The sequence below is a fragment of the Anser cygnoides genome, chromosome 4, assembly GCF_040182565.1.
Source record: "Anser cygnoides isolate HZ-2024a breed goose chromosome 4, Taihu_goose_T2T_genome, whole genome shotgun sequence".
NCBI lineage: Eukaryota > Metazoa > Chordata > Aves > Anseriformes > Anatidae > Anser > Anser cygnoides.
In genome coordinates, this window is record NC_089876.1 from 67,477,356 (window position 1) to 67,495,528 (window position 18,173).

The following is an 18,173-nucleotide window of genomic DNA, read 5'->3' on the forward strand; positions in this document are numbered from 1 at the left end:
TTTTGCCAACTGGCCAAAAAGGGATAATGAAGTTCAACATGTCAGCACTCCCCCAAGAGCTGGAGAATTTCACATCTGTCATATATTTACTATCCCCAAAGAAAGAGGCTGTATTTGTACAAGGAATAGGGCCTTGAGAAACAGGGTCACACCAGATGTTCCAGGGCTGCAAGTCTGCATAGCCTCAAGATGTAAGGCTAATCAGTACAGACCCTAAATAATTAAGTTACTATGCTTTGTGAGATCTGCTGGCTAGTTAGAGGAGAAAGACCGCAATTCAATGCTGTAGTGAGAGAAAGGCAGGAAGAGCTCAGATATTATATATGTGGATGGGAGACAATCCAGCATTACTGGGGCGGACAGAGCACAGGACACAGAACATCAATCCATATCAAGCCAGGCATCAAAACAGACTGGTCCTGCCCCCTGAAGACTGCTATGAAGTTTTTGGCACTAGCGCTACAAATCATGGCATACAGCAAGACAGCCTAAATCATCCGGGTTGCTGCAAAACAGGATTCCTGCCTCCAGTTTTACATCAGTTCCCCAAGGACGCCTAACAGAGCATACAGGTTCATCCATTTTGTTCTTCATCTCCTCCATCTTACTCTTTTCCACCCCTTTAATCTATGGCTCCCGTGAATTCAGACGCTCTCTGAAACGAGGATTGTGGCTGCCAGGATGCAAAAACATGCTTGCAGCTCCTCGTGGTGACTGTTTTGTGCCTGGAGAGGTAGAAACGCTAAGCACATGCCAAAATCCTCTCACAACTAAGTGCTCGTCACCTCACACAATTTACAGCCAGACCTGTTTTGTCAGACAGCACAAAGTTAAGGAAGAACTTTATTTTTGATGGCTGTCTGACACTATAACATACAACTTCCAAGCCCTTTTATCAGCAGGGCTTGGAGACTCTGAGGTGTCTGCTGATGATACGAATTCATTATATATTTGGCTTCCGATCAACAGGCCTGTTTATTTATTTATTTTTCTCAATCAAATTAAGGAAAACAACCAAACATTATTAGATTTCTTAGGCCTCAGAATTCCCCCAGAGTAATATCTAATAGTAAGATTTTTAATTGCATATGCCTATAAAATTACAAAATGCAACGACAGGCCACGTTTCAAGTCACGCCAATGAAATGAAGGCTTGTTAAAGAGTTCCTTGCATTATTCTAAGTTTAGCCAGATCACCTCTCTACAGGTTTATTTGTATATATAGTATGAAAATTATATATGAGCACAAATACACATACACACATAACATACACAAAAAATTAATCCAGCGACGTGGATTTTCCTACAGATATTACAAGTAGGCATTCTTCCCTAAAACATGCTACAAATTACATACGCATAGATGTGAGCAGCAATTCTAGGAAGATATTAAGTGAGAAGTAGGATTTGGCCATCAATCTGCCTCACAGAGAACAGCCTTGCCTCCGCTGGAGGAGTAAGAGGGGGTCCTCACCGGACCACCTGTCAACACCAGTACCGACTTCTCCTCTGCAGCAGGGGAGCAGACACGTAGCAAAAGGGAAATGCCACATTTTTGAGATGTGCACGGTAGGTAACCTGGCGTGATTACCACTGCCTTTGTGGAGCACCACCCCAGTTTTCCCTGACTGCAGGGAAACCACTGCCATGTGGGTTTGTTCATCTGCACCCTGAACGCCAAAGGATCCCAGCTCCCAGCTCAACGCCAACTCGATGCAGCTAGCCTAGGCAGTCTGATGTCCTTGCTTGTAAACCAACACACATATTTCCCCTACAGCCTCACAGAGAGTGGAGCATTACGTGAGATTCTGCTCTCTTGATACTAAATCAACCCTTATTGCAGCCTCCAGCATTTCAGTAATAAAACTAAAACACCGCAAATTAAAAATTGGAGACAGGTCTTTGAGCAACAAAAGCCACAGAGAAAAGAAGAAGAAACAAAAATCATTTGAATCAGCAGCACTGATGACTGCTAATTGTTCCTATAAGAGCTTGAAGGGGAACAGCATCCCCTGAGAATAAGGACTGCGTGCAGTGCTGTAGTTCTTGGGGCAGGTGAATAGCCCACGACCTGGTCAGCTCACTGAGCACTAAAATTTGGGAGAAGCTTTTGCAAACGCAAACCCAAGGTATGATCTCTCCCACATTACGCTCCAGCTTTCCCCAGCCCTCCAGGCTGAGTAGACCAGATTCAAAGTACATTTATATAGAATGCCTAACTTGCATGGTATTTGGATCAAGCCCTAAAAATTCTGTATTAACACGCCATTTATTTATGGCTTCATGTTCTGGAAATTTAAGAACATCAAACAATTTGACTGAGCTCCTAAAGCCCACCAAGCACTCCAGTTTCTACAGATTAGGACATAAGAGGCAGTAACAGTACCAGAATTACATACATCTATCCCATACTTCTTACTCTGCGCAACCACCCTAATGCACAGACTGACTCAAGGATCTTTGGCATCTATGAGTATTAAGTGAATCTGAAATTTACACCTCAGGATCTGCAGCAAGGCACCCAGCACTTTTAGCCACTTCAGAAAGCAGCACCACACAGCAAAGCACGAGGAAATATGTTAAAGAAGATATTGCTTTGGGTACAATTCCTTGAGTTTAAGGTGTGTGTTCAATACCGCACCGTGACTACAAGCACATTAATCCGCTCCTACATGCTTTAGGATGGGCAGACTGCAACATCTGTGTGGTGCTGGCCGAAAACCTTTTGAGCATCCCCGGGCTTGGAGCAGATTCACAAGAGGACATAGATGGTCCTGCCAGGCACCGGGAGGGTAATTCAGGTCGCTGCCTGGCACCAAACGATTTCCTGGAAATCATGGAAATTCTAAGTGAGGGAAAGCATCTAAATGCCCTGACACGCTTTTAATTTCTTCCCTTTCCAGAGTGTCTTTCCCAGATGAGTTGCTCATTGAGCAGCAGGAAACCTTTCCAGATTCAAATGAAACCACATTACCAAACAACATAACCAATTCAAGAAATTGTGATCGCTAAAGGAACCGACTGAACAACAGTGAATGTGCCCTAGAGTAATAAACATCAGATGGCTCTGGGATTCACTTAACATGACTGCAGAGTTGATAAAATGGATGTTAAAGATTTCTTCTAGGGAATCAGCAGTTTCATTTGCAATAAAGAGCTTCTGCTTGCTATTAGTGCTGGGCTAAGGGTGCTCTTTTTAACAGAGGAGAACAGCAAATTTGCCCCGATCCTGGGGGAGAAGGTTAGCAGGAACTGAGGAAGTGGTAAGAGAATGAAGGTGGCCATAATTCATTCCCCCATTCTCGCTCTTTTCTCATTTCAGCTTAAAGTACTTCACTGTGCCCAGCCTTTAAGGATGAAAGAACTAGGGCCAGATAACCCTGAGAAGTAATTTTTTCCCCCTCTCCAACCCCCATGGTTTAAGCTTAGCTGAAGTTATTAGGAAAAGAAACAGGAATGACATCCCATCTGTGGGAGTATTCACTTCCAGAAAAGACGTGTTACAGATGCAAGCTTTCGGCCCTTTCAAATCCTAGCCATGGCTCCCTTCCTGCGCTGCTGGAAAGGTGGCTTTGCCCCAGCACTGCACAGCTACGTTGGCTGTGAAACTGTCTTCAGGTCCTGCACCTCCCCAAGCATCAGGGAGAAGATACAGCCTTTTGGCACAGCCTCATCCATCAAAACCCTGTACACAGCCCAGAACAGCAGGCTCTCTCCATCCCCTGGGGTAGCTTCCTGACATCTTCACCGTATAAAAGCTTTATCAGGAAGTTTAATATTAGCAAAGTATTAGCTAGAACTAGCGATGAGCCACATAGATTTCCATTTTCCCACTCAGGTAATAATGCAATAGGTGAAAGCAAACCAAGGAGGCAATTATCTCCACTACTCAGTACGAGTATGGTGTGAGGAAAGGGAAGCTGCCTGTTCCTATTCCTCTTTCTCTCTCTCCACTGCACTAGCCCTACTTAATCTTGGCACCAGTCCCTTTGGAGTATCCTACATGTCCAGGAGGACAGGGGGCAAGCTGTCCTCTCATGTCTAGAGGTAGCCACAGGTGTGAAAACAGTCCTGGTGCTACATGGTACCACTGGTTGTTGGCTAAGGAATGCCTGTATCTTTAACAGTCAGCTTGGACCCACTACATTTTTTTTTTTAGTGCTGGTTGCTTGGGATTATTAACTCCCAAAAGTTGTATAAAAATACCATTCTGATGTATTTAACTGTGAAAAATCAGTTGTTGCTGTTGGTTTTTTAATTACAAATAATGCTTACACCTAAACTCAATCCATACTAATTATATCACAGGCAGTTATGGCTTACACAGTACATTATCGTATTTTTTTCACTGGGACACTATAATGTTCCTAAAACCCAAATATCCACCAAGAGTGAAACAGCCCTAGCCCCACTAATATCCTGATCAGCTAGAAGTTTCTGGGATTATGAGTAAAACTGATTCAGAGAATAAGTCTCTTGGAAGAGTCCACTTTTAATAGCTATTGCATATTTATTTTGCATTTAGGCAGGACGAGGAGTAGTCAAGGACAGGACTAGGTAATGGTGCTTGCTATCCAGGGCTTTCTGCAGAATAGACACACCAGGATCAGTGTGGACGAAAAAATGCAACATTCACCTGAATCACGAGAGAAAGAAACATCCAGGCACTTCCCCAGAGATCCTGTCATCTAACCAATCGATGTCCCAGGTATGTTGGAGCTCTTTTATCATATCACTGAAAACAATTCACTGATAGGACAGTTTTATCCCAGCTACCCTTAAGCAATTAATCCCATCAGCCTTGTTTTTCCAGTGCTTTTTCACCCTCCCGCAGACAACCCATCCTCTACTCACTCATCACTGGCTAGGACCCAAACCAAATCTGCCAGCAGTAATGAGTTTCTGATGTGCACATTTGCATAGTCTGAACCGAAAGGAGATTAGATGGCTCAAGAGACTGGTTGGGAGCTAAGGTTTCCAGATCAAACCATACCAGGTCAGGAACAAATAAACCTAGCCATACTACTTAGCAACTGCTCGGCACCCGAAATGAAATGAATAGCTAGTGTTAGGTCAGTTTTTAGATGGCAGATGTCTGCACCACAACACCCATTCATTTCCTAGGGCTAATAACTACACAAATACACCTAAAAGCCTATAGATGCCAAGATTCAGCAAAACTTCTTCCCTCTTCTCCTAAAGCTCCTTATCCTGCTTTGTGACAAGATCTGTGCTGTACTTTTCAATACTGTGTTTTCAAAGACAACTTTCCTTAAAGAAGTTCACTAACAAAAACAGTTTTATAATCCCAGTAAAATATAATGGGAATTAAATTATGGTACAATAATTCACACTTAGCTGCACAGAGGCCATTTGGCCTTCATCTTTGTGCCTGAATGTGCTGGGCGTGAATTACTACACCATAATTCACATGCTGTCACATCTTATAGCTCAATTAACACTACAAAAATCAGAGTGCACAGAGCTGGTCACTAGAGATCAGAAACCAGCCTTGTCAGGAAACAGTTACAAACGCAACGAGCACCAGAGGTTATACGCCTGCAGGACAATACAACTCCCCACTTCCTATTGCTCTAAGAGCAAGAACTCTTTCTGTTGCTGGAGCCCACAAAGAAACGAGCATGTCCTGCTGCTCCATGCCATCAATATTCAGAAGGCTACAGGAAAGGATAACTTCCATACATTAATTTGGGCCCTAGTCACTAGTCTGCTTCTGTAGCTCCAGTCCTACAGCTTCAACTTCATTGCAACTACAGCTGTGCTGATGGCTATGGGTTGCATGGAAAGAGTGCTTCGGTGCACAAGCACCTAACACTGCAAATGGCAAGTGAAAATGGAAAAAGATCCTGTTTCCTACCATAATGTAGGAAGATGCTATGAGCACTTGCCAAACACTGGAAAAAAAAAATGGAGGGAAAAAAAAAACACAACACACACACACGCAAAACAACCATTATCAGGTTAAAATCTCCTTCTTTATTTAGTGTGAAATTTGGAAATGAGTGAAGTGGGTCTGCACACAGACCTCTGCTCATGCTTAATGGTTTAAGTGAGAATTAAGTGGTGCATAGAGTCTTTGCAAGGTTGAATTTCACCCTCTATCAGCTTATAGATTGGTCAGTCATCAGATGGAGAACTTAATACTCCTGATTTTAGTACACTCCTACTAATGAAAGCACTGTAGTATATACACAGAACAATCACCCTCTTTTGTCAGGGAAAGCCTTCCTTGATCACTTGTTCTGCTGCTGGAAAGGTGGCACTGCTGCAGGTAATACAAATTGCCAAGAATAGCAAATATTATAAATATTTCAAGGATGATTAATCTTTTAGAACAATGAAGTTAGGCAGAAGCCTGGAAGTCAGCTTGGCTATTTCACAACTAATAAAACATGTCTCTTGTATTTCATTTTGACTATATGAAGAGTATTGTACAAGTATAAAAGAAACACAGTATGTATTTTAAGCAGTGACAGCATTTTCACTGTATTAAAATAGTAGTGAGGCAAATGTTCAGCTCACATTAAACGGCACTCTGTCACTGAGGACCAGCTTGCTAGCATCATATATTCCCCCAAGAAAGATAATGCTGCTTGCCTTAACAGAATCATTGTCACCAGGCAACTGCCAGTGCTAGTCAGTAATAAATATTTCCACTGTTCCCACAGAAACTAGCTCGGCATCTCGACCTGCTAATGCCTAGAGAGATCAGCTTAACCTTCCAGGGCCACCTTCTCACAAAGACACAGCTGTACCTCACCATCATCATCTCCCAGAAATATCGGGACAATGCTGCAGAAGCGTAGAGGGGCACAACAGTAGACCAGATGAGGCTCTCTTTCTTGCTGCTGAAGTGATTTGAGAAGACTTCAAATTCCATTTCCTACTCTGCAAACAAGTTAGTTCAGCCCCATCTTGAAATCTTTGCTACACCTGCACCTTGCTCTATGATCAGATGACTCTTGTCTTGCCTATCCGTGCTGTAATAGCAAAAACTACTCTAGTACTAGAGATCTACTGATCTGTGAACGTCAGGCTTGGCTTTGGTTATATTATCACCTAACTTTTTTTTGCTTCAGTCTTGTTGAGCTTTGGACAAGTGTATGGTTCTGCCCCTTCCCCCAGAATCAAGTTTTATATGGAGAAAAAGATTTATAAGCCTAAGTAATCAGAGGAATCACTAACTAACCCCATGGATCATCTGGAGATAAAGTGCATAACCCACTAACAAACACAGTGTTAAAACATAAAAGAATAACCCCAAGCACACTGAAGACCCCAGAGGAAGAAGGAAGAAACCCCCACAGCTGACACTGGGTGTTGCTCAGGCAGGAACCTGGAGGCTAATGGTTCCCTCTCACAACGCACTGGCAGGACAAGGGCTTAGCAGCAGAGGAAACGGGCAGATAGCTGTGCCTGATGATTTGATTGCATTTGTAATGACCCCCAAAAGAAAATGGGCAATTTGAGTTACTGTTTCAATCGGAGTAATAAGCAGTTGTTCTATTTTGGATCAGACTACTAAAGCATTACAGTGACCAAAAAAACCCTCATTCTTGGATCCTCAAATACTGTATCTTTCAGGTGGCTGTTGTGAAACTATTTGCACAATACAATCCCTAAAAATAAACAATAAAACCATCTGATGGGATGATAAAGATCTTGGGATACAACAGGCCTTCAGCATTCTTCCAAAACCTAAGATAAGTAACTCGGTTGAAGACATGCAGAATTTCATTTTATAGTATCTTTTCTGCCCTGCTCTCAGCAGCATGACGTTTTGAATCTTGTTATTTCTATTATCATTTTTGTCCAGTAGCCTGGAAGTTTTAAATCTCAGCTCTCAGCCACACATGAGCATGAAAGCAATGTGACAGAGCAAGCGTACATCTCTTCAGGCTCGCAAGCTGAGCTGCTGCCTGTCACGTCTACCTCATTTTGGGTGAACTTTGACAGCACTCATTTGTCGGTAAAGAGAAATCTGCTCTGTTTGGGATCAAGGGGAAGAAGGTTGAGGAAGATGAGAACAGCTGCTCATTCCACAAAACGCCTGTGGGAAATTCACACATTACAGGATCAGTTTGCTCAGGTGTGCATGGGGTGGATGCAAGCCAAGCAGCACTTTCCTGGGAGCCCAGGCTTTTGGGTGCTTTAGAAAAAGACTTTGAACAAGCAGCGAGGAGGTGGGGGTGCAAAAGCAGAGTCCATTGCAGAGTCTTTGCAAAGACTGACAGCATTTGCTTTGTTGTTATTTGCTATTTTTGTTGGTGGTGGTATTGTTTTTTTATTACTATTATTATTTTTTATTCCCGGGCATTGTTGTTTTCTATCTCAGTTAATTCTCTAATTTTGTATATCTGGTTTAGTTTTATTCAACAGATGGATTTACAGACTTTGCTGGAGCTTAAAAGAGGGGGAGAGCATCCTGGGGTCTTTTGCACTGGTCCACTGGCACACAACGCTATTTTCCACTGAAATAAAGAGCAACAGTAAAGAAAGCATGCACTACTCAAATCTGCTATTATCTTAAGTATTTCACATGTTTTGAGCATTTTCTGAGCTATGATTCAGAGCAGTCTGGGCAAAACCAGACATCACAGTGCCTCTGCATTTAGGATACAGTAGATTAACATAATCACCAAGAAACTGCAAGGATTCAAGACTCGTTCGCCTGTCATTACTGCTGCAGAACAACAGCAAGAAGGCACTGTACCAGGGCAGTATTCTGGAGGATTACTTTCCATCTTTGCAGATCACTGAAGTCATATAGCTGTTGACTCAACGCTTGTCATAACCCAAGACACAAAGTACACCCCCAGAAATGGGAGCTGAAAAAATGTCGGTCCTGTCCCACGTCCCGCCTCTCTCACCAAAAAAAGAACAAAGGAAAAAATAATAATTTATGGAATCCATCTATTATGTAACAATCACTGCAGATGAAGAGACTGTGTAAACTCAAACAGGGAATGAGATGTAGTGAGCCACGAACTGCAAAAGCAGTTTGTATCAACTCAGGTAATTGCTGCAGGACAGGAGCCCTTACAGTCCATGACACAGGGACTCGAATGTTCGAATACCGTTAAACAAAATACAAAACCTTTCTACGTATAATGAAAGGGGATTACTAGAATAGAAAAACTGAGCAGGGCTTAAATGGATCATTTTTATATGCAAGGTGAAGTTGAAGGAACAGAAGGAACAACTTCTGCATTGACACCGTCTTGCCATCTGCTTCATGCAGCTTTCTGTAGGTGCTTGCAAGGGGAAGGGCAGTGAGGGAGAGTACCTGAAAGCCATCAGATACTCAGTGTCCAATTTCAAAACCTTGGAAGCCGTATTAGACGATTTATTTCAACTTCCAGTACAACTCTAATGCACATGCCCTTTGTTCTCCATGGGAGACTGAATGGGTTTGACTGCCCAGCGCTAGCTGATACCAAACATACTCTTATCATGACGCACAGCTATATTGTAGTTTTTTCCCTTTGTTTAGGATAAAGAACATACCACTCCTAAAAACCAGACACATGCTCAGTATCTGCTTCCCTCACAAAAAGCAACAGAACAAAGTTCCGAGATGCTAACTGCATCTTGGTCAATATTAGAGAACAAAACAAGGAGAGCTAAATTTGATTCCAAGTCCTTGTGCTCAGACCAAAGGTCTTCACTATCCAATACTCAAAAACGTCTAGGAGCCTCTACTGCACTCTTATTAGCAATTTACAGGGATGAGAAAACATGTAAGGGTCAGATTTACCACTATTGACTGCTACCAAAAAAACCCAACAAAAACAACACACCAAAAAAACCCACCCCAAAACAGACAGACAGACAAAAAAAAAATCCACAGCAGCCACCCCATATACCTACTTTGCAGAAAAGCATAAAGATTACAACTGTAACAACATTTCCAGGTGCCTAGTTTCTACATCCCTGGTATTTGCTCATCTGTAGCACAATATGACTCTTAAGATACTTGTGACATTTTCATTTCTTGCAACTATCATGCAAGATTTTCCAGCTACAGTGGCACTTTGATTTAAAAACAGAACTGCCAGAGGCATGTTTAAATTGTTAATTGCTTTAACTGTTAATATTGTTTAATTATAAAGATTTACAAAACATTTACCATTTAACTTTCCTGGAAAAGAATGGAGAGCACCTTTCCTAATAGCTCTTTCCATTCCACCCCAGTTGGTTTGCTCAGTTTAATTATTCATTCTAATTTTCAAATCAGTGAGGAGTTTTGCTTGAAGAATGATAGTACAGATAACCTTTGTGCACAAAGGTGTTATAAGTGATATGCGCAGACGGGTTGTGCTCTAGAAATAGATATGTTCAGTAAATTACATGGAATTCATTTTTTTTAGCCTTCTTTGCTGTAAAACTTCACTTTAGAGTCTTAGCACACACACAATAGATGCTGAGCATATAGGCTTTTTTTTTTTTTTTTTTTTTTTTTTTTTTTTGCATTTTCAATGCAGAGGCACACAGGCTAAATCCAAGGAGTTATCTTATTTACAGACATGCTCCCATTGAACTGAAATTAAAATGGCATACTCAGTGGAGCTCACCTTCCATTTGGGCATCAAGTAACTAGCCAAATTTTCCAAAGCTCTGCTCTGACGATTTAGGAACCTAGATCGATTACTGAGATCGATTACTGAGAACAGGAGCTCCTGAACCGTTTAGCATTTAAGAAATCTGGACATTTACTTGTGTGGCCTACATTGGGGTTTCTCACATTAAAAACAAGAGCAAACAAACAAAACAAAAACAACCCAAGGCCTTGAAGTCTTATCCCAAGTAATTAATCGTGTCATATTTCACTTAATTTTTTCCTGGCTAATAAAATAAACAATTTTTTTCCACTTAAATATATATATATATATAATGGACACTGTAGGCAACAGTACGCTGTACACAGACTTTGGAGTGAGAGCTAATATATCCCCACAGCATAGTAGTGGTGCCTTATGATCTTAGCTCAGCTCTCAGAGGCTGCCTGGTTGCATCAGCACAGTGCTACAGCTAATGACTCTGCGCTTCCAGGTGGGTTACACGGTATACCAGGCTAAAGGCAACTATACAGTTTTTGGTTCTCATGGTCTGACATGACAGTGATTAAGATCCCACCCTCGCTGGAGCTGTGGCTAAAGAGGGGGACACAGCCCCCTGTCGAACAGTATTCACAAAAGGGAAAATCATTTCCCTGCAGAGTCCAGGAGAGACAATCACAGTGACACACATCCAACAGAGTAGGCTTGGGCATGAGGAAGAAAGTCTGCCTTATTGTAGCAGCTAAACTCAAGAACAGAAATCTTTCTGTGACCAGAATTCTTTGTTTCAAGACTTAATTAGTCATAACGTAGCCTGGGAATTCAAAGACCTTGGGGTGGAAGTGGGAAGAGAAAACAACATCCTGGAAAAAACAGATTAGGTAGAAAAAGTAGAGACATAATCTTTGCTATTTTCCATTCTCTCTTCCCGTCCCGCAGGCAAATTTCCCCGTCTCTCACTCACCATGGGCTAACGGTGTTAAGAGCATTGTGAAGAACAGCAGCTGTGATGACCACATGACTGTGAAGGAGGGCTTGAAAGTATCCCAGCAAACAAGGGTTCAAACAAAACAAGGTGAGCGTCCTCCTGCGCTTGCTTCCAGCACTTCGACTGTTGGCCTTCGACTCACATCCGAGAAAGGGGAAAAAGCCAATCAAAAATGATAATAAAAAAAAATAGTAATAAAAAAAAATCCCACAGACAGTATCCAGAATCTGAGACCTAGAAATGAGAAAGGAAAAAAAATGTAGTTAGTAAAACACTAAGATAGGTGTTTTCAATCAAGTCTTGCTGCATTTCTCTGCTGCCAACAGCTGTAAAGGCAAACATATCTTCCCCCCAGCCCTTCAGATGTTCTTTATGTACAATAGGAATTAAAACTTGTCTCCAAGAGAGACAGTTTGTACATCACTAATATTCCACTTCACCTCTTAAAGCAGGGCTTAAGGCAGTGGTTTTGAACATAATGCCCATGGGACCAGGGAGTCCACAGGCTTGAAAGGTGACTGGAAAAAACAAGTCCATACGGATTGCACTAGAACCTACTACATACATGGGACTTCTAAAACAACCTGCAACTCTCTGGGAAACGCTTGTGTATTTACAGATCAAAAAATGAGAGAAATTTCATTGCTGAAAAGAGTTTATTTGGTGCCGAGGCTCTGGGCCTATTTCTCTGCAAGATGTTAATTTCCACCCCAGCTGCTTCCTTTCCACCCAAAACCCTCAGGTACAGGGCCCAGCAGTAAAATCAAGCTCCTGAAAGAGCAAATTTGCCAGTGTGTAGGCAAACCAACAAACTGCAGATGCCAGGGTTCACTTCACCATTTGGTCTAGGCCATACCCGTGAGCACACATGGAAGGCGCAACGCGCTTAAAATCATAGAGTCTCTTAGGTTGGAAAAGATGGATTAGTCGCAGCCTAGGGGATAAGATGCCTGCACAATACTCCTGCTTCTCGTTAATCTTTAATCTCTAATTTTAACCCAGGTCGATGCATTGGCCAGAAGTTATCCATGCACGTTGGCCATGTGTCCCGAATGCCGTGACTCAGGCAGCACCATGGTCGGCCTCACATTTGCACGCCAACAGCATGGGAGGCCTCTCAACAACTTCCTCCTCACAGCACCGGGGTTCCCTCTTCAGAGTGATGGTGAGCAAGGGAAGGAAGTTAGGTTTTAACCTTGCTGAACTTACCAAAGTTGACAGTCCTGAAGACTTGGGCAGAAACTGAACCCAGTTCTTCCCCACGTATCTGGGCACCATATTACTCCTTCCTGCTAAAACCTTTCACTCCCTCTGTCGAGGCCCTCACCAAGATGCCAGTCAGTGAGGTCAGCAACATGGTTTGGGAGTATGTCTGCTGATAACATGCCTAAAAGCTTCTATATCCCCTCTCCTTTGAGGTCTCCTATATGGCTCTAAATCACCAAATCTGGACTAGGCTTTGAAGCCAAGTAGAGCCTGGAAGTCTCACATACCCTGCAGCTACCATCTCTGGTTACTGCCAGTGGCTCAGTCGCTCACATCTAGTCGAGCTCACAGAATCACAGAATTCATTCACAGAATGGCTGAGGTTGGAAGGGACCTCTGGAGATCATCTGGTCCAACCCCCCTGCCGAGCAGGGTCACCCAGAGCACGTTGCACAGGATGGCATCCAGGTGGGTTTTGGATATCTCCAGAGAAGGAGACTCCACAACCTCTCTGGGCAGCCTGTCCCAGTGCTCCGTCACCCCCGCAGTGCAGTTCTTGTCCATTCCACACTCTTACAGGAAGGCATGGGGAAATTGGAATCTATGCTTGAATAGAAACATTCACTCATTTAATTGCAGAAAGGATTCCAGCTTCCCATCATTTTAATCTCTCAAGAAGGGGCTAGATGGCCACAGTGACTCAAACTTGGCAGGAATAAAACAACAACTGTACAGAGTTAAGCCGTGGCATCAGTTTGAGACTTAGCTCCCTGCTGACTTTGAAATGATGATAAAATATGAGGAACTGTAAAGTACTTTGCATATCTGTTTTGAACTCGCTAGACTCTGCAGCCTTCACAGCACTGGTCTAATTAAAAATCTCTCAAAAAAATCTCTGATCAACAGAAGTTATTCTTCTCTGAGCAAAGAAGCTGTTTTTGCCAATTTTTGTTCTTACCCAAAACCCAGTTTGAGCCAAAAAGCTCTATGAAAAACTATGCTGCATGCCATTGTGATGTGGATATATTCCTGAAACTCAGGCATGACAAAGTGGCCTTTGTTCTGCCTCCTATCTTTGCTGATCAACTAAGTCAAACCCCACATTGTTCAGCACCAAAGTCTATAAGGAAGCTGCATTTTTTCTGATAAGTATATCTGCTTGCTCTGCCAAAATTTTGTTCTCCCGCTTTTCTCTCCTCACCAGTCTCCCCCTGTAATTTGTTCATTTAAATGTAGCATTTAATGTCTGAGGCTTTTTCTCAGTTCTGACTGTGGTGACTAAAAAGCCCAAGGTCACTATGCAGGCAAGTGGCTTCTTTACAGACAAGCAAGAAATGGGAACTTGCTCAAGCTAGGACAATAGCCACTGACAATATTTAAAGCCTATTTTCCAAAGGAAGACAAGACCTATGAAGATTTTAAATTATATTTTTGAAATAGTGAACAAGTTTTCCATTTATATTATAGAAAACTAGCAGCGTACATCAAAATACCCCACGGGCCATTGTTTACGTGTGCTATTTCTATAGCATCATCATTATAAAGAGTTTTAAAAGTGAGAAGCTTTTTGTGCTACAAAATTTGAAAAGCTATACACAGAGATAGGGGGAAGCTGTCTGATCTCAGGTACACTGCCCTGAAGAAAAAAACTCAGTCAGGGAGCGAAAGAGTGGAGGTTTGTTTTCTAATTTTTATTTGTGTAAGCTGATTCAAGTTCTGGATAATCTGAACCTGTTAGAAAGAGATAACATTATGATGCAATAAAAGCTTTTTGGGTATAAACTCAAGAAGTCACAAATGATTTATGATACCTATCCCAGAGAAGGGATAATTGTCAATAAATATTTACATGGTAGTCTTTAAAGTAATTTTTATTTGTCTGCCTGTGTTTTCCTACATGATTGAATTCAATAACTCTTCTGGGGTCTCTTGGGCTGTGACTCAGGAAGCAAAAGGATTCACCTGCTTTTCAGAAAGTCCAAACACTAAATTGGGGACCTGATGCCCTGCAACCTGACAGAAGTGCAAATAAACATTTCATCCTACCAGAAGGGACATTATCCAGTCACAGAGCTCCTGTGCAAAACGGAAGTGATAGGACTAGCTCATTAGGCACCCTTTACTCTGGTAAAAAGTCTGTCCCAATACTACATGTTCTTTCCCAACAGAGTAAAAAGAGCCAGAGACACAGCCTGTCCGGCTGTTTCCACTGGTGGACATGGCCTTGCCCTTAAGCCTGCTCCTACAAAGACTTGTTCAAACTCTTAAGATTTGTGCATGAGCCTACCAAATCCACAACATGCATAGAGAACTGTTGAAGTTGCTCAACAACTTCAGCACCGCTGTATGAACCAAACACATTGTAGTGCTACAAAATTCTGTTCGGTTTTGTATTTTTTTATGGTCAAATAATCGCACTGTGTTCATGAACATGAAATATGCAGAACAATTACATAGAAAACAAGTGGAGCAAACCTTTTTTTTAACTGTCACACAACCTCTCTCAAGAAGCACTTATGAGATGCAAAAAGAGGTTTGCAAAACAAAATTCACTTCATCTTTGGATTATCTCCACGTAATGTACAGCCAAAGGGAGAAACCAGAGCACGTACCTGTGAACTTTAGAGTTCTATTACATTTATTGATGCAAGAAGGGGATATACTATCACAGTGAAAGAGTTAAGGGTTACACTTGACCTAAGGGGTTTGGATTTGAACCACGAGGATGACACAGCTCGCATTAATTTACAAGAAAGTTCTTCTGCTCAATGACCTTTCTGCCTATAGGGCTGCCCCTGACAGCATCATGGGCTGATCTGCTGCCAAGCATCACCCAAACCTGATTTGCATGCTGACAGTTCCCAAAATCCAACCCAAAGTGGTACTGACAGGGTAGGAGAAAGCCAAAGGAAACTACAGCTTTGTGAGGTAGAGATGTGCAATGAAGTATTTGTCAAGACATTCATGTATAAAGGAGTATTATGGATACACTAACTCAACATCTACCCAAGGCTCTCATTTGGTAGCTGATGGGAAGCAGCACACTGGGGCGTTTTCTGAGCTCACCTCGTGACAGCGTCCAGACAGGGTGAAAAAGAAAAGGAAACCAGTCTATCTAGTGAGTGAACAAAGTCTGAATTCAAAGCAGAATTTAGAGCAGCACGAGCCAAACCTGTCACAAATCCCCCTAATTACCGCCTTTGCCCAAACATGAGCATTTGCACCTGCACAAAGCCAGACACTCCTCTCCTTGCCCGGCAAAATCTTCCTGCCTTCCTCAGGCACCCAGCATGTTCTGAACAGTCATGGTGTGGCCACAGGAGGGGCAGGAGTGTTTTCAATGACATTGATTTGCAAAAGCCAGATAGAAATGCACCGCATTTCTTGCCCAGTTTTACTTCAAAACAATTTTCTCCCCTCCCCTGAAAATGTGTTTAGCAAAACTAACTTAAAATTACAAATCACTGATGCAAGGATTGCTTTATATTCCTTAATAGAAAAGATTCCTACACGTATCTCCTTCTTTGGCAGAAGTTGCTTACTAAGTAAAAAATAAGTATGTTTCAAACAAATACTGATTAAATCCACTATTTACAGGAACAAAAGTTTGGCAGTAATAAACTGTTTGAAGCTGATGGGCCAAATTGGAACCATGGATGCGATTCTCAGCATCTCAGCATTTGCTACTTGCAGAGCAATTTATACCAGAAACTATTTTCAGAATTTTACTAAGAAAAGACAGAAGGGAAATAACCACAGCAAGAGAAAAGAAAAAATGCAATCTCTTCAGAAGTAAATAAATTCACTGGAATTTAAAGTTAAAGAAGTCTCTTTCAGGTAAGAGAATGTCCTGCATTGCTGCTCCCATTACGAAGAGCTAAACTAAAGAATTATTGCTCTAATACATTTGGCTACAAGTTATCTGCAAAACACTTTTTCTTTTTTAATTTTTTGCACCACTACAAAAAAAGAAGAGTTTTGCCCTTCCCACCTTTATCCAATTTTCAATCCTTTCCCCACTCAGGATATGGCTCCATGGTCACCTTCAGGGGCAGCAACGCAACCCACCATGTAAGGGTCACGTCATGGTACAAACCAGTGGGAGCAGGGCAGCACTTGTGGCATTTCAATGAAACCACAAGCACCTTCACTCCTGTCCACCCACCGAAGTTGCCACCAGAGGGACGGGGTTATTTAGGAATGGATTTTTTCAATGATCACTTTTGTAAGTCAGGAACACCTTACTGATACATGAACTCTGGATTGTCTGGCAACTTTTCTGTGTCTGCGTTTAGCCCAGGAGAAGATTCATCCTATATGGCAAATGCTGATAAAGTTAGAGATCTCACAAAATTGAGGAAAACGAGTTTTGGTTACTCAGAATTAACAGTGGCAGCCCTTTTGGCGCTTCATTTCAGGTTTAAGTTTGTTAGATGGATGCGCTATGAGAGTCGGGGCAGTCAGCCCAGTGGCCCATCTTAGGGTGAGTGGGCGCACCAGCTTGTACTTCAACCTGCTTTGTGTCTACACGTCCTTTCTGTACCACAGCCTCTATTCCCATTCTTCCTCACGTCTCTGCTGGGCCTGCAAACGTCGAAGGAAGCTATGCAACCCTCTCATCCCAAATGCACAAAGCAACAAGATATTTCCAAGTCCCCATTCCCAAGCAAGGGTTCAGACAAGAGCACCTGCACCTCCGTCCCCAATGGCACATACCTTCATTAATATTGTCCATATTGTTTGAAAACCTAGGTGCATTCTGCCCTTTACTCCTCCTCTACATCTCGCACTGTAGTGTAGCACTTTGAGAAGTAATTTTAAAAACCTTAAAAGCAGGCAACAATGGCTGATAAGTTCACACTCATTCTACGTTCTCAAATATCATTGCAGCGCTACTTACACTCCCCCAAGAGGAGCAGCAGAGGCAGCAAGGAACCACTGTCAGCTCAAACCAAGCCTCATCAACCACCTGTTTAGGCTGTAATTCAAAGTGACAAAGAACTCTTTAGATGTACTACAGGATTCACGGCAAAATAACTCTCAAGTGTTAAGTGAGTTAATTCATTTCAGATTAATCAAGCCTTTGATAGGAGCACACTCGAATACAGACCAGCTGAATCTAATAGCTTTTTTTTTTTTCTCCTCAGTATAGGTGAAATGGGAGGTTTTTGTGCTCTCCCAAAGGTCAAAGGGGGAATTTAAGCTATCAGCTGCTTGTTGGTTTTCCCATTCAATCCAGGATCAAAGCAATTTCAGAGGAAAATGGTAACCAAACTAAAAGTGAAACTACTCACATGTCTTGTGACTACACATTAGAAGATAGGGGGGAAGGAACAGAGAGAAAAGTAAAAGTCTTGGAAATGCTTTCCAGAAGCTTTTAAAAATTGTACTGAATTGTA

The 18,173-nt window shown here is 42.2% G+C and overlaps 1 protein-coding gene across 21 annotated transcripts in view; it reads right to left on the reverse strand.

The window, feature by feature from the left end:
• The window catches only part of ADGRL3 (adhesion G protein-coupled receptor L3), a 535,525-nt gene that overhangs the window by 329,986 nt on the left and 187,366 nt on the right, over nt 1-18,173 (reverse strand). For all 21 annotated transcript variants that reach the window (XM_048067842.2, XM_048067827.2, XM_048067821.2 and 18 more), the window contains one exon: nt 11,545-11,802. In XM_048067842.2, coding sequence (XP_047923799.2) covers nt 11,545-11,599 — 55 coding nt within the window. In that variant the 5' untranslated portion in view covers nt 11,600-11,802. The remainder of the gene's footprint in view (nt 1-11,544; nt 11,803-18,173) is intronic.